This window comes from Symphalangus syndactylus, chromosome 9 (assembly GCF_028878055.3).
Source record: "Symphalangus syndactylus isolate Jambi chromosome 9, NHGRI_mSymSyn1-v2.1_pri, whole genome shotgun sequence".
NCBI lineage: Eukaryota > Metazoa > Chordata > Mammalia > Primates > Hylobatidae > Symphalangus > Symphalangus syndactylus.
This window is the reverse complement of record NC_072431.2, coordinates 91,031,560-91,046,175: the sequence shown is the minus strand read 5'-3', so window position 1 is coordinate 91,046,175 and position 14,616 is coordinate 91,031,560. Positions and strand designations below refer to the sequence as shown.

At 40.1% G+C, this 14,616-nt stretch overlaps 1 protein-coding gene across 1 annotated transcript in view; it reads left to right on the top strand.

Annotated features, from left to right (window-relative positions):
* POU6F2 (POU class 6 homeobox 2) overlaps positions 1-14,616 on the top strand; it is a 492,070-nt gene that overhangs the window by 461,842 nt on the left and 15,612 nt on the right. Inside the window, exon 8 of the mRNA XM_055293368.2 lies at positions 14,348-14,516. Within this exon, the coding sequence (XP_055149343.1) occupies positions 14,348-14,516 (169 nt within the window). The remainder of the gene's footprint in view (positions 1-14,347; positions 14,517-14,616) is intronic.

The window sequence follows — 14,616 nt, the reverse complement described above, 5'->3', positions numbered from 1 at the left end:
GCAATGATACCAGCTACTCTTTGTATTTCTGGTAGAATTCAGCTGTGACTCCATCTGGTCCTGGGCTTTTTTTTGGTTGGTAGGCTATTAATTACTGCCTCAATTTCAGAATTTGTTATTGGTCTATTCAGGGATTTGACTTCTTCCTGGTTTAGTCTTGGGAGGGTGTATGTGTCCAGGAATTTATTCATTTCTTCGAGATTTTCTAGTTTATTTTTGTAGAGATGTTTATAGTGTTACCTGGTGGTAGTTTGTATTTCTGTGAGATCAGTGGTGATATCCCCTTTATCACACTTTTTATTGTGTCTATTTGATTCTTCTCTCTTTTCTTCTTTGTTAGTCTAGCTAGTGGTCTATCTGTTTTGTTAATTTTTTTCAAAAAACCAGCTCCTGGATTCATTAATTTTTTGGAGGGTTTTTCTTCTCTCTATCTCCTTCAATTCTTCTCTGATCTTAGTTATTTCTTGTCTTCTGCTAGCTTTTGGATTAGTTTGCTCTTGCCTCTCTAGTTCTTAATTGTGATGTTAGGGTGTCGATTTGAGAACTTTCTAGCTTTCTGATGTGAGCATTTAGTGGTATAAATTTCCCTCTTAACACTGCCTTAGCTGTGTCCCAGAGATTCTGGTAAGTTGTGTCTTTGTTCTCATTAGTTTCAAAGAACTTCTTAATTTCTGCCTTAATTTCATTATTTACCCAGGAGTCATCTAGGAGCCAGTTGTTCAATTTCCATGTAATCATATGGTTTTGAGTGAGTTTCTTTTTTTTATTATTATTATACTTTAAGTTCTAGGGTACGTGTGCACAACGTGCAGGTCTGTTCCATATGTATACATGTGCCATGTTGGTGTGCTGCACCCATTAACTCGTCATTTACATTAGGTATATCTCCTAATGCTATCCCTCCCCACTCCCCCCACCCCATGACAGGCCCTGGTGTGTGATGTTCCCCTTTCTGTGTCCAAGTGTTCTCATTGTTCAATTCCCACCTATGAGTGAGAACATGCGATGTTTGGTTTTTTGTCCTTGTGATAATTTGCTGAGAATGATGGTTTCTAGCTTCATCCATGTCCCTACAAAGGACATGAACTCATCCTTTTTATGGCTGCATAGTATTCCATGGTGTATATGTGCCACATTTTCATAATCCAGTCTATCATTGATGGACATTTGGGTTGGTTCCAAGTATTTGCTATTGTGAGTAGTGCCGCAATAAACATACGTGTGCATGTGTCTTTATAGCAGCATGATTATAATCCTTTGGGTGTATACACAGTAATGGAATGGCTGGGCTGAAATGCAAATCAAAACCACAGTGAGATACCATCTCACAGCAGTTAGAATGGCGATCATTAGAAAGTCAGGAAACAACAGGTGCTGGAGAGGATGTGGAGAAATAGGAACACTTTTACACTGCTGGTGGGACTGTAAACTAGTTCAACCATTGTGGAAGACAGTGTGGCAATTCCTCAAGGATGTAGAACTAGAATGAGGTTCTTAATCCTGAGTTCTAATTTGATCACACTGTGGTCTGAGAGACTGGTATGATTTCAGTTCTTTCACATTTGATGAGGAGTGTTTTACTTCTAGTTATGTGGTTGATTTTAGAATAAATGCCATGTGGCACAGAGAAGAATGTATATTCTGTTGATTTGGGGTGGAGAGTTCTGTTAGGTCTATTAGGTCCACTTGATCCAGAGCTGAGTTCAAGTTCTGAATATCCTTGTTAATCTTATGTCTCATTGATCTGTCTAATACCGATATTAAGGTGTTAAAGTCTCCCACTATTATTGTATGGGAGTCTAAGTCTCTTTATAGGTCTCTAAGAGCTTGTTTTATGAATCTGGGTGCTCCTGTATTGGGTACATATATGTTTAGAATAGTTAGCTCTTCTCGTTGAATTGTTCCCTTTACCATTGCGTAATCCCCTTTTTTGTCTTTTTTGATCTTTGCTGGTTTAAAGTCTATTTTATCAGAGACTAGGATTGCAACCCCTGCTTTTTTTTGCTTTCCATTTGCTTGGTAAATTTTCGTCTGTCCCTTTATTTTGAGCCTACGTGTGTCTTTGCATATGAGCTGGATCTCCTGAATACAACACACCAATGGGTCTTGACTCTTTATCCAATCTGCCAGTCTGTGTCTTTTAATTGGGGCATTTAGCCCATTTACATTTAAGGTCAGTATTGTTATGTATGAATTTGATTCTGTCATCATGCTGCTATTTTGTTATTTTGCACACTAGTTGATGCGGTTTCTTCATAGTGTCATCGGTCTTTATATTTTGGTGTTTTTTGTTTTTGTTTTTGTTTTGTTTTTTGAAACAGATTTTCACTCTTGTCGCCCAGGCTGGTGTGCAATGGCACTATCTCAGCTCACTGTAACCTCCGCCTCCTAGGTTCAACTGATTGTCCTGCCTCAGCCTCCCAAGTAGCTGGGATTACAGGCATGCACCACCATGCCTGGCTATTTTTTGTATTTTTAGTAGAGACAGAGTTTTGCCATGTTGGCCAGGCTGGTCTCAAACCCTGACCTTAGGTGATCCACCCACCTAGGCCTCCCAAAGTTCTGGGATTACAGGCATGAGCCACCACACCCGGGCTTTTCGGTGTGTTTTTGCAGTGGCTGGTGCCAGTTTTTCCTTTCCATATTTAGTGCTTCTCTCAGGAACTCTTGCAGGGCAGGTATGGTGGTAACAAAATCCCTCAGCATTTGCTTGTCTGGAAATGATTTTATTTCTCCTTCACTTATGAAGCTTAGTTTGGCTGGATATGAAATTCTAGATTGAAAATTCTTTTCTTTAAGAATGTTAAATATTGGCCCCCAATCTCTTCTGGCTTGTAAGTTTCTGCTGAGAGGTCCACTGTTAGTCTGATGGGCTTCCCTTTGTAGGTGACCTGGCCTTTCTCTCGGGCTGCCCTTAACAGCTTTTCCTTCATTTTGCCCTCGGAGAATCTAATGATTGTGTGTCTTGGGGTTGATCTTCTCATGGAATATCTTAATGGTATTCTCTGTATTTCCTGAATTTGCATGTTGGCCTTTCTTGCTAGGTTGGGAAAGTTCTCCTGGATAACATCCTGAAGTGTGTTTTCCAGCTTGTTTCCATTCTCCCTATCTCATTTTGGTACTCCAATCAATCATAGGTTTGGTCTTTTGATGAAGTCCCATATTTCTTGGAGGCTTTGTTCATTCCTTTTCTTTCTTTTTTTCTCTAGCCTTGTCTGCATGCCTTATTTCAGCATAATGGTCTTCAAACTCTGATATCCTTTCTTCCACTTGATTGATTTGGCTATTGATACTTGTGTATGCTTCACGAAGTTCTTGTGCAGTGTTTTTCAGTTCCATGAGGTCATTTATCTTCCTCTCTAAACTGGTTATGCTAGTTAGCAATTCCTCAAACCTTTTATCAAGTTTCTTAGCTTCTTTGCATTGGGTTAGAACATGCTCCTTTAGCTCATCATAGTTTTTATTGCTTATCTTCTGATACTTCTGTCAATTAGTTCATCTGATCCTCCATCCAGTTCTGTGCCCTTGTTGGAGAGACATTGTGATCATTTGGAGGAGAAGAGGCACTCTGGTCTTTTGGGTTTTCAGCATTTTTTCGTTGATTCTTTCTCATCTTTGTGAGTTTATCTAGTTTCAGTCTTTGAGTCTGCTGATCCTTGGATGGGGTTTTTGTAGGGGCTTGTTGTTGTTGTTGATGATGATGCTGTTGTTGTTGCTTTCTGCTTGTTTTCCTTTCAGTGGTCAAGTCCCTCTTCTGTAGGGCTGCTGCAGTTTGCTGGGAGTTCACTTCAGGCCCTCCTCATCTGATTCGCTCCTGTGCCTGGATATGTCATCCAAGGAGGCTGGAGAACAGCAAAGATGGGTGCCTCTTCCTTCTTCTGGGACCTCTGACCTCAAAGGGCACCAACCTGATGCCAGTAGGATCACTCCTATATAGGGTGTCTGACAACCCCTGTTGGAGGGACTCACCCAGTTGGGTGGCATGGGGAACAGGACCTGTTAAACGTGTAAAAGGTATTTTAAAAGCTTAGCTTTTTTTTTTTTTTTTTTCGAGAAAATAACTCTGATAGCACTACAGAGGTTGGACTGAAGTAAACCATCTACTGTGAGCAAACCATTTAGGAGTCTATAGCAAAACATAAAGAAGAATTAATGAGAGCATGTACTTGGAGTTGAGTCATGAGTACATGAGAGTCAAGTCATGAGTACATTTGTTGTAGCTGAAAACAAATGAGACACCAGAGAAAGCAAGAGGAGCAAGGGAAGAAAAAAAATCAGAAAAAACATGAGAAGCAAGGGAAGAAAGACCAAGAGTCCCTCTTGGGAAACATCAGCATTTAAGAATGGAAGAGGAAAAATGAGAGAAGAAATCGTTGGGTAACTAAAAGAGAAACCCAGAGTGTGGTGATCTAGCATCCAAGTGTTTCAAAAAAGTAGGAAGTGGACGAGCATCAAATGCTGCAGAAATAAAATTAGGTAAACCAATGAAGAAACATCAATTCCTCTGTTTCTCTGTTACAACGTTTTAAAGTCTGGATTGTGCCTGTTTGAAACATGTTGAAATGAGCTCCTTAACTGAGTTAAGAAGTAAGAGGTGGGCAAGGCTAAGACCCAGAGTTAAAGCTGGAGTGTACACTAAGAAAAGAAAGATGGTGGACAGGAATGATGAAGACTAAGAGTGAGTGTATGACTGAGCACATGGCTTTATGTGAAGTCAGAAGGCTGTATAATGTAAAGCAGTTAGCAAGGAAATAAAATATAAAGAGAAGGGAAGAAGAAAGTCCCAATATTATCGTTTATCTACAACAATGCAGAAATATCTTTCCAGATACCTCAGCCATTGCCTCCATTTGGCTCCTGATCCAACCATGAAAACAAGCCCATTCTTGGTGGCTCTCAGAGACTATGCTTGGAAAATCCAGTTGCTTGTTCAATGAGTACAAAAAAATCTATTTAATGGAAATATTTATTGACCACCTACTGTGTGTCTGGCATTGGTACCAGGAAGCTAGGCTGTGTTGGTGGGCAAGACAGATGCCATGAGCTCTTCCTTCATGGAGCTTATGGTGTAGTGAGGAAGATGTACATTCACCAAAGACTTATAAAAATATTTCGCTAAGGCAGCAGTAAGTGCCATGAGGGAGAAGTGAAGGGATCTATTAGAGTGTTCAGCAAGGGAACTTCACCCAGCGAGGGAGCCAACACCAGGAGAATCCCAGTGAGATCTGAATCCGTACACTTTCTGGAGACAGAGACTTTGTCTTCTCATTCAAAATCTAAAATCTGTAGCCTGGGGAGCCATCTCTTCTTCCTCAGCTTTATTCCAAGCAGTCTCTGCCAGTCTTATCATTAACAACTTTTCTTCCCCCCATCTCTCAGCTGGTTTATTTATTTCACTATTTACTATTTACACTATTTCCATTTGATTCTCTACCTTCTAAGTGGTTCCTCAAATAAGGCAAGGTTCTCTATCTTTCATTAGCCTTTTAAACCCTAGTTTCATCTGTTCCAACTATGTTCAAAATTATCTCTGGGGGAAAAGATGGAGAAATTGGCCTCTTTTTCTACAATCTGCTAAAAACCTTTTTTGTCAGCAAAGCCACTTGTAAATTGCCAAAAAGGTGATGAATTAGTTAGAAATCATTAACATTTAATATAAAGTAGCTCTCACTCTCACCTTGAATTTCAAAGGTGAGTGTGGGTGATAGACTACAGCTGTGACACAAAATTGCGGCTCTAGATTGGGAGTAGTACAGTTCTGATCTAGGAGAAAGGCCTAACCAAGGAATGGCAAATAAGAGACAGGAATGGTGCCACACCTAACCCCTTGCTCACAGCAGATATCGGTAATCCGTTTCCACAGTCTCTCTCACAGGCCCAGACAAACCTCAGGAGCCTTCTCACGCAGCATCTGTCAGCCCCGGAATGAAACCTTGTTCCTACTGCGGCAACATATGGTCAGTCCTCTGCTAGTCTAACCACCACCACTGTCCTCTTCACTGCAGGATTGGAGATTAGCAACTGGAAAAAACAGCCAGCTTCTTGGGGATGTACCTTGCAAATCCAACAAAGTACACCCCAACCAACATGTCAGCTACAGCCAGCATCCCAAAGATCGGGCTCCCTTCACCAGTACACATATGTGCACCTCTCAGGTATGTGCACGCTGAGAGAACACGTGAGCACAGCTGAAAAGAGCAATGCGGGAACCATCTCAAATACCCAAGTCACAGCAGGCACCAATGGGCCTGCCTCTCTTGCTCAAGGCATGTGCCGGTGGTCTGTCCTAGTACCAGGAATATCCAGAAAACTGGTGGTGAACCCGGTCAGAAATACCAGGGAAATGGTAGAAATAAATGAATGACTTTATTTCTTGGCATTGGCTCCAGTTGAGACACCATGAGAACATGCAATCAAGCTAACAAGTTGGGCAAATTGACAGGAGATGCACAAGTGTGGGTCCCAGATGTAAAAGCTGCGATTCTGTGGCTCGCCAATCATAAAAGCCCCTGAGTCAAAAAGTTAAAAGCTCAAAAGATATAAGGATAGTGGTCTTCAATGTTTTTCTTTAAATATTACCCTTTACATTGAAGAAATATAATATGGACAACCACTAAAAAAGAAAGGATTTCTGTCATACAGTAGAGAAGTTTCTCAATTTATTTTTTCATGTGATTTATGACAAATGTGTGATCTCACAAGAGCATAGTTCTGATGGTAAAATATGTCATAAATTACAGGAACAGAGAGTTCCCTAATTCATACTCAGAAGGAAGTCCACTTTCATGAAGTAAAGTATAGGACTGTTAGACCAGATGACCTGGAATGATTTGTTTTAATTTAATAAAAGTAATGACATCTCTAATTTAATTTTCACATCTGCCTACCATTAATTAAAAGAGCCTGAATCTAAGAATGTAGTATCCAACACACTGATGATGATTCATTCCAATGATGAGAGAAGAACATGCGAAGTTATCATCTGAAATATAAACAGTATTTTTTTAAAAAAACACCAGTATTTGACAGCCCTAAATATAACTTCCACAGTATTACATCAGAAATCCTTGGTGAGCAATACCAGAAAATAAAAGTCAGAAAAAAAACAGATGAAGGCCGGGTGCAGTGGCTCGCACCTGTAATCCCACCAGCCCTTTGGGAGGCCGAGGCAGGCAGATCGCCTGAGCTCAGGAGTTCGAGACCACCCTGGGTAACATGGTGAAACCCCGTCTCTACTAAAATACAAAAAGTTAGCTGCACATGGTGGCGCATGCCTGTAGTCCCAGCTACTTGGGAGGCTGAGGCACGAGAATCACTTGAGCCCAGGAGGCAGAGGTTGCAGTGACCTGAGATCACACCACTGCACTCCAGCTTGGGCTACAGCGTGAGACTCTGTCTCAAACAAACAACCAGATGAAAATAAGAGAGTGATGAGAATCTTTGTGTGCATGAAAAAAAAAGTTACTTAATACAAAAATATTTAGTGGAGCTCAAAAGCAACCTTTTGCTTCCTCCAGGGGATTCTACAGCTGCTGTGGCATATGGTGAACACCTCCCAAAGTCAGGGTCCAGAGGGCCCTGGTTTTCTTTCCCCTGATTGCCTGGTGCCTATGAATTAGTAGTTTCTTCATAAGCCACATAGACATTATTTTTGTGTAGATTTATTCTCCTTTTGACTAAATCCAGACAAAAGTTAACAGGACTTTTTAGTATCATTAAGGTGGGGAGAGACAAATGAAAGGACAAAAAATCTGCAACTTGAAAAATCAAAGCATCAAGATTTTTCAAAAATTAAATACCATAGCTATAATACTTGGAGACTACCATCCATGAAGGCACTCAATTTTTCCTCAAAAGGTAATCTTGGTACTAACAGAAAACCAATGAGAGACAGCCTATTCAAATTAGCTCTCTTAAAATGCCATGCAATTACCAAAATCCATCCATTATTTTTCAAGTAAATACAAAAATGTATTCACTGACTGATTTTCAAAAAAATCAATGTTCCTTCCTAGCCCTGGCCTGAATCACTGATTCTCAATTTTTTCTCAAGCCACCCAGAATGAGATAGAAATGAGGCATTCCCACTCACAAGGGATCTAAAATAGAGTAAGGGTTTGCCTAGATGGGTGAAATCTATACGGGTGGTCCCAATGCAGAGCAGCCCTTTGACCTTCCGGTCATGTATCTGGATAGCTAACTTCTCTGGTCTCACCTTCTCACTCCCTGTCAGGTTCGGCTGACACAGTTCATTCATACTTTCTGTGCATTCTGTGCCCCTGGCCTGGAACCTCTTCCCACCTTCCCTGTCTGGCAAGCTCCTGCTCATCCATTCTTTGGGATCTGGATCCACTCTCCCTCCTCTGTCCTAAATCCCTCCCTCCTCTGTAAAGCCTCTCTGAATGCCAAAAGGATGACTTCCTCCTCTTTTCAAATTTTCCACAAAGATAGCTAAAATCTCCCTTGTATCATGTTCCAGGTCCTCCAAATGTTTTAAGGTAGCTCATCCTCATGTCAACTCTAAATCTCTCAGCAAATTTAATTTGTGCTCTTGTCCTGTCCACAGTAGAATGAACTCAGTAAGGCTCAGGCATTCATTATACCCTCCTAGTTAATCAAAGTTCTTATTATGTCTGGGCTCTGGCTTCTTTTATCTAGACATAACAGGTCCACTTGCTCTAACTCTTTTTCCAAGAGAAGCTCCTTCCAAAATCTGTGTGGTCCTCCAACCCACAGTAGCAGCATCACCTGAAAACTTGTTAGATATGCAAATTCTTGAGCCCCAACCCAGGCTTACTAAATTAGAAAGTCAGGGTGGAGCCCAGTGATCTGTGCTCTAACAGGCCTCCAGGTGATTCTGATGCAACTAAATCTTGAGAACCACTGATTTAATTTCTCTTCAAGCTATTCCAAGGTACACATTATTCAGAAAAATGCCAACTAGGGCAGGCAGGGAGGGCAAGTAACGATGCCCTTCCCACATACTCTGGCTTCTGCGAGACCCCTCTGGGTTGTATTCACTGCCTCCATTGTAGCACAGGGAGGGTTCAGACTGCGGTTCACTATGGCTCTCTGACATCTTTGTAGAAGGCCAGCCCTCCTTCATTTTGCCTTTGCAGATTTAGAGAGATTTTTCCTCCCCAAGTGAGTTTCTTTATATTTAATCCCATTTGAATTTTCTGTTTATATGCATTCACTTTTCCAACTTGCCTAGTACATTCTGCATTTTATTCCATTTTCCAAGACACTTGCCACCCCACTTATTTTAATATCAATGACACATTTAATTAGAAGATGATTTATTCCAGAAACTAAAACATTATTAAGGATATACCACATAACACACAGAAGATACCTGGGGATCAGTGGCACAGAAAATCAAGAAAGCCTTTAAAGTGTGCTATTATTTCAATCTATTTTTGGTGAATATATTAAACACCCTGGCAGTGCCAACCAATAAAAACAAACCAAGAGAGCAAGCCTGTGAGAGCCAGCAGGACGTAGAAAGCTTCTCAGATACTGCATCCTGTGCTCCATTTGTCATTCTGTGTGGGATGGACATCCGGTCCTCCTCCTCTGGAAAATGCACAGCCACAGGCTCATATGAGCTGTTCCTTTGCTCTTCTTTCTTGCAGATTCTCCATGATCTCAGCCTATTTACACCTGCCTCCCAGCTCAAAAAGGGCAAGAAAGTGATTATGTAAATTCAGACAGAGAGAAACTCAAGCTCCTTTAGGCAGTCTACTAACAGTATGGTGAATAAATAGAAAATATGATCATATAAACAGGATACAGTACTGAGAGGAGTAAGTTTGGGGGTAGTACAGATAACCAAAATTAACTATATCAAGCAAAGAACAATCTGTAGGCAACTGCATCTGAGATGTGTCCCCAAACTGCACTAAAATCATAACATTATTTTTGGATAATCTTCTAGCCACCTGAGAGTACCATGTTTTCTTTCAAACATGATATTTTTAATAGGGAACTGCAGACAATAATTCTTAAACCAGAAAAATATTTGAAATTTTATATTAGGGAAACGAAACACATTGATAGATCATGATGATCTACACTATGGCTGATCAACTTGAATGTGTAGCTCACCGTGATCTATCAGTTTGAACATACCTCATTTGTTCCCACACTTCCCAGCTCTCTGCTGTTTCGCTGACCTGTAACTGCTCATCTCCAATGATCGTGGAGTTGAGAGGCAGCGGGGCATAGTGGAAGGAGTGCTGGCTCTTGAATCAGACTTACATGGATTCAAAGCTTACTTATACCATCTGTGTAATCCCAAGTAAGTCATTTCATGTTTTTAAGTCTCTGTTTCCTCTTCTGTAATGATATCACCAATACCTAAAAAGGAGGACTATTGCCAGGATTTTAAATAATATATACAAAAACAGGTAGGAAGCATCCAGTAAACATTACTCATATATTTGGCCTTTCAAAAATTAAGATAATGTAATAAAACATCTGCCTTTATAGAAGCATCTAAGTTTCCCTTTCCCTCCAGGAAGGAAAGGAAAGAAACTTTTTCTTCTGCTTTTAATTATTCCCCCAACTCCCTGCATTTTCTTTTGGTAAATTATTCGAATTTTTGTGTCCAGTTATGTTTTAATACTTAAATGTCTATTTCTTTTGCCAATAGTTATGCAATACAAGTATATATGATTTTTACACTTAAGTCAGTGTCCAAAACAACATAATTAAATCAAATTAAGTAACATATTCCTAATGCTGCTTATTTAGCATATATTAAATTTTTATATTGAACCCCAGAGCTGTTTCATAAAGTAGCTTAAATCTCTGCTTTGTCTTTTCTTATTTCATAAATATATTTTAAGCATAAAATTTCTAAAGATTAATACACCAAAAACATTAAACTAAGAATCCCAATGACATAGTGCTATATTTCATAGTTTATCTGAAAGAATTACAGTTTTAGAGATGGAAGGTCACAGAAGTGGTACTTCCAAAGTCCTGTTTTTCTAAGGAAAGACGTTATGAAGGCGAGAGGTTAGTATCTGGGCTGATTTTGACATGTACAGAAGGCTATTCTATCTGAGCTTGCAAATGATTCTATAATTAACAGATACACATTTACACTGGCAATTGGAATGAAACCTATGGGCTCCATTGAGATGCCACTGCTTATATAATCTTCTTGATCCTTGACAAGTAAGAAATTTGAAGAATTTGTATTGGTTTTTCTGAACTGTTTGGTTGAACTCTAGAGGTAAGCAGGACCCCAATGTCCTAAAAGAAATGATTATTTACTTTGGAAGAAAAATATCTTTCTTAGATTCTTAGACATCTTAGATTCCTTTTGACTCTCCTTTTGACTGTATGGACATGGAACAAGTTCTTAAAATAATTATTTTATTTTCATCTCAAATTTCTTCTCTTGCCTAGCTTAATGCATAAGCCCTATCTTGTTCTAGTGACTCTTAAGCAAGAATGCAGCCTAGTAATTTTTTCTTTACTGTGTTGTGTCTGAGGAAGAAATATTTAAATTGGTGTATTTTCCAGTTCCTTGATGGTTCCTTACCACACCCAGGGCCAATAAAATATTGATGCAATGGTAAAACTGAAGACAATCTAATGATTCAGTAATTCTAAACTGTAAAAAGCTTTTGCCAAGTAACAGTATTTAGAAGGACAACTCGATACGTTATAGGGGGTAGATTGACATGCAAATATCCGTCACACTTTATTAAGCAAATTAAAAATAGATTTAATCTTTAATATGTGTCCCTACAGTATAAAATTTACTGGATTCAATTGTTGATTATGTGCTCAGCAGTTTGGCTAATTACCTTTGGCAGATGCTTGATGCATATTAATTTGGGATCCCTTGTCAATTGTAACTGTCTGTGGTTTGTAATCTAGCCTCTACTTCACATAGCTGAGCAACAATATGGGTGTTCACTTGAAATGTAACTGCAGGCAATTCTGTAGGAGGCACAAAGTGGTTTCCTGGGAAGATCCCTGCGTTATGGGGTGGGAGCCTGGATTCTAATGTTCAGCAGCGACGTAGGCTGGTTATTTACTTCACATAATCCTGCCAGGCACATCACTACATAGGAATGCCATGTGAGTAGGAGCGCCATTATTAATTATTACCACAGGGGACCAGAAGGGGAAGTAGCTCCTTAAGCACATTTCTGGAGTAGCCCCTAACAATTGTTTGAAGGAAAAATATTAATTTGATAAAAACACTTTAGGGAATTAAAAAGCATGATGATCCTAAATGTTAGCGAGAATGTGGAGCAACTGGAGTTCTCATACATTGCTGGTGGGAACATAAAATGGTACAACCACTTTGGAAATCAGTTTGAGAGGTTCTAAGAAAGTTAAACATGCATTTTCAGTATGATCCAATAGTTCCACTCCTAGGTATTTACATTAGAGAAACAAAAACACAAGTAGACAGACAGCCTTGTTCATAAATGTTTATATAACACCTTTATTCATCATAGCCCCAGACTGGAAACAACTCAAATACCCACCAACAGATGAATTCATAAAAAATATACCATATTCGTATATGATATGGAAGGGAATACTATCCCGCAATTAAAAAAAACTGAACTACCAAGGCATGCAACAAAATGAATGACTCTCAAAAACAGTATGCCAAGCAAAAGTAGCCAGATACAAAAAGAGTACATACTGTATGATTCCATTTCTGGACTCAGACAAATGAATCCAGAGTGACAGAAATCAGGGTAGTGGCTGTCTAGGGCAGGGAGTTGAGTGGAAATTGATGACAAAGGAGAGGAGGGAACATTGTGGAATGATAAGAAGGTTCTATATCTTGATTGTGGTGGTGGCTTCACATGTGTACACATTTGACAAAACTCATCAAACTCTGTGTTTAAAACGGGTTTTTTTATTATGTGTAAATTATATCTCAATAAAGTTGAATGAAAAAACAAACACACACACACTGGGAAAGCAGTGACAAATATGAAGTTGAAACTCCCCAGGCTGGCTCTTAGGTGCTAACAAAGTGGTAGACCTTCTCAGATTGGTGCCTGTTTTGGGGGTAGCTCTCCCTCCCACCAGAGTTGAGGTCCTGACCTAATTCTACTCACAGGCTGATTCCATTTTACAAAAGCCTTGCTACACCTCTGTGAGAATGACGATGGATATGAAAGCACTTTACAAACCAAAAAGTGCTATGTCCAATCAACAAAGGTGGCTAATGCTGAGGTTCCTTGTCTACCTGCTTGGGGTCCTGGCCTGCCCTTATGGCAGCTTTCCAGGAGAAAAAAAAAAAATGATGGAGAGACATCCCTCCTGGGCCTCCAAGTAGACCTAGAACCTGCAAGCATTTCCCTTCCCTCTCTCCTTTCTCTCCTCAGCTGAGCTCCTCTCACCTCTCAGGGCAACAGTCCTTTGACAACCTGTAGAGGAATCATGAATAAATGGATATAAAGACAGCCTTCCTTAACACACACACAATTTTTAAAAGTAAATTAATTCTTCCTTGTGGCATCATAACTAAGAGCTCGGGTCCCAGGGTCAGACTTCATGTGTCCAGAGACCAGCTCCTCTGCACTTGCTGGCTGAACCTATAAAATCCTTTAGCTTCTCTGTGCCTCAGCTTCCCTGTTTGTGAGAGAGGGGTGGAAATAGTACCCACACCACAGGCTGATAGGAAAACTAGTCAATGTCCTTAATACAGTGGCCGGCCCAGAGTAAGAAAGTAACGACTGAGAACTAGAAATCTTATGGGATATTTTTGTTCTGACTCCCCATCTTCTTTCTGAATTTTCCTTAGGATATCAGACAGCCTTTTATCAACTCCACAGAAACCCATCCAGACTCTAGAGTCTGTAAGAGGAGGAAGTTCCCACATACACTCGGCCTACATTGGAACTTTTCTAAAAATACCAGTTACATAGGATAAAATGGTGGGGTACAGCCACACCTTTAAGTTTTAGTTTCCCAATCTGAGTTGATGGTGTTATATTGTATCTATACTTACTTGAGAAGCCTGTCAAGTGTGCTGTAATTGTATGAATAGATAGAAAGGTCCAGCCACATGCCAGGGTCTAGAAATGTAGAAAATTGGGTGCTCTAACAAGCCAAGTGGGGAATTAATAATATATTTAGAATTACTAATAAAATGCCTGTCAAGCAAGTGGCAGTATGTGCTCTACAAAAAAAAAAAAAAAAAAAAATGCCTGCCTGCTGTGTAGGGTGTGCACTCTTCCTGAGAAGTATATATTCTTGGAAATAAAATGATTCACCCCCAGATGAAACTTCTGTTCCCTGGCATTTTCCCCCTAATTTTTCATTCATTTGTGTATTTTTTTTACATCCCCTCATGTAGCTCCACCAACCCTCCCAGACGTCAGTGGGTCAAGCAGCCTCCCAAGGCAACCTTCTGCACCTGGCTCACAGCCAAGCATCCATGTCTCAAAGTCCCGTCCGGCAGGCTTCCTCTTCTTCCTCCTCATCCTCCTCTTCTTCAGCTTTAAGCGTGGGCCAGTTAGTCAGCAGTAAGTATCCTTTCTGGCTCGGTTTAAATCATGGTGGCCTTCTTGTTGCCTATTTGCAATGTCTTCCTTCTTGTCTCTCTCTCACTCTCTCTTGCTCTCT